This window comes from Protobothrops mucrosquamatus, unplaced genomic scaffold, assembly GCF_001527695.2.
Source record: "Protobothrops mucrosquamatus isolate PMUCROS unplaced genomic scaffold, P.Mucros_1.0 scaffold4170, whole genome shotgun sequence".
Classification (NCBI taxonomy): domain Eukaryota; kingdom Metazoa; phylum Chordata; class Lepidosauria; order Squamata; family Viperidae; genus Protobothrops; species Protobothrops mucrosquamatus.
Genome location: NW_015390096.1, coordinates 14,070 through 15,614, shown reverse-complemented (window position 1 = coordinate 15,614; position 1,545 = coordinate 14,070). Strand labels below are relative to the sequence as shown.

At 53.7% G+C, this 1,545-nt stretch overlaps 1 protein-coding gene across 1 annotated transcript in view; it reads right to left on the bottom strand.

The window, feature by feature from the left end:
- Positions 1-1,545, bottom strand: part of LOC107298660 (leucine-rich repeat and guanylate kinase domain-containing protein-like) — a gene marked incomplete at its 5' end in the record, with an annotated part of 30,947 nt that overhangs the window by 16,459 nt on the left and 12,943 nt on the right. Inside the window, 2 exon segments of the mRNA XM_015828038.1 lie at positions 22-118; positions 653-882. Of these exon segments, the coding sequence (XP_015683524.1) occupies positions 22-118; positions 653-882 (327 nt within the window).

Sequence of the window (1,545 nt, the reverse complement as noted above, 5' to 3'; positions counted from 1 at the left end):
GGCCGGCTTCTTCCTTCTTACCGTGTTCACCATCTTGTCAAATTCCTCCTGGGAGACGTAGTAGTAATCTAACCGGTTCTCTTCTCCGAAGTAAGGGCTCCTGGTGGTGTGACAGGGGCTGAGAAGGAAGCAGAGCGGAAAGAGGAGCTGTGGCGTGCCCACTTTCTACTCTTCTTTCCCCTTCCTTGAGGACATACTGTCTCCACCGGCTCTCCAAAGCAGTGGTTCTCAACCTTTTAAATGCCGTGACCCCAACCGGTCGTAAGTCGAGGACTAAACCGGTTGTAAGTCGAGGACTAAACCGGTCGTAAGTCGAGGACTAAACCGGTCGTAAGTCGAGGACTACCCAACCGGTCGTAAGTCGAGGACTTTCCCTGCCCGGGAGCGCCGCGCCTCCGTGGCTCCGCCCCCTGCGCCGGCCGAGGCGTAGCTGGCAAGCGGCAGAGACGGAGCAGGCCGACCACCAGCTGGCCCAGCCCAAGGGAGGTAAGGCACCCGCCGGAAAAGGGGGAAAAAAATGGCGGACCAAAAAAATGGCGGACAGCCTTGCTTGGCGACCCCCGTGAAATGGTCGATCGACCCCAAATGGGGTCCCGACCCACAGGTTGAGAACCACTGCTCCAAAGCTTCCCCAACGCGCAGGGGCTCCTACCTGTATCTGAAATAGTTGTTGAACTTCCGACAGAGCCTGTGACACAGCTCGCGCTTCCAACAGGCCAAAGGTCCAGTCAAGACCAACATGGGGTAGGGGGCATCAAGGCTGGGCAGGGTGCTGGAGGAAGAGAAGGAAAAGCTTGGCGACGTCCCTCACGGGGGCCGACGAGAACATCCGTGGGCTTCCTCGTTGAGGTCACAGATCAGGGACGGCAAACTTTTTAGAGACTGAGTGCCCAAACCGCAACCCCAAACCCACTTATTGATCGCAAAGTGCCAGGGGCGCATCAGCATTGTGATGCCCTCGGCCCATTGATGACTGGTGGACTTCAACTCCCAGAATTCCTCAGCCAGTATGGACCATAGAAGCCAGGGGTCTTCAAACCTGGCCCTTTGATGACTTGTGGACTTCAACTCCCAGAATTCCTCATCCAGGCACCCTGGGTGAGGAATTCTGGGAGTTGAAGTCAACAAGTCATCAAAGGGCCAGGTTTGAAGACCCCTGCCTTAAATCTAACAAACAAAATGGAGGCTGGCTGAGGAATTCTGAGAGTTGAAGTCCACAAGTCATCAAAGGGCCACGTTTGAAGACCCCTGTCTTATATCTAACTAACAAAATGGAGGCTGGCTGAGGAATTCTGGGAGTTGAAGTCCACAAGTCCACAAAGGGCCAAGTTTGAAGACCCCCTGTCTTAAATCTGACAAACAAAATGGAGGCTGGCTGAGGAATTCTGGGAGTTGAAGTCCACAAGTCATCAAAGGGCCACGTTTGAAGACCCCTGTCTTAAATCTAACAAACAAAATGGAGGCTGGCTGAGGAATTCTGGGAGTTGAAGTCCACAAGTCATCAAAGGGCCAAGTTTGAAAACCTCTGTCTTAAATCTAACAAAC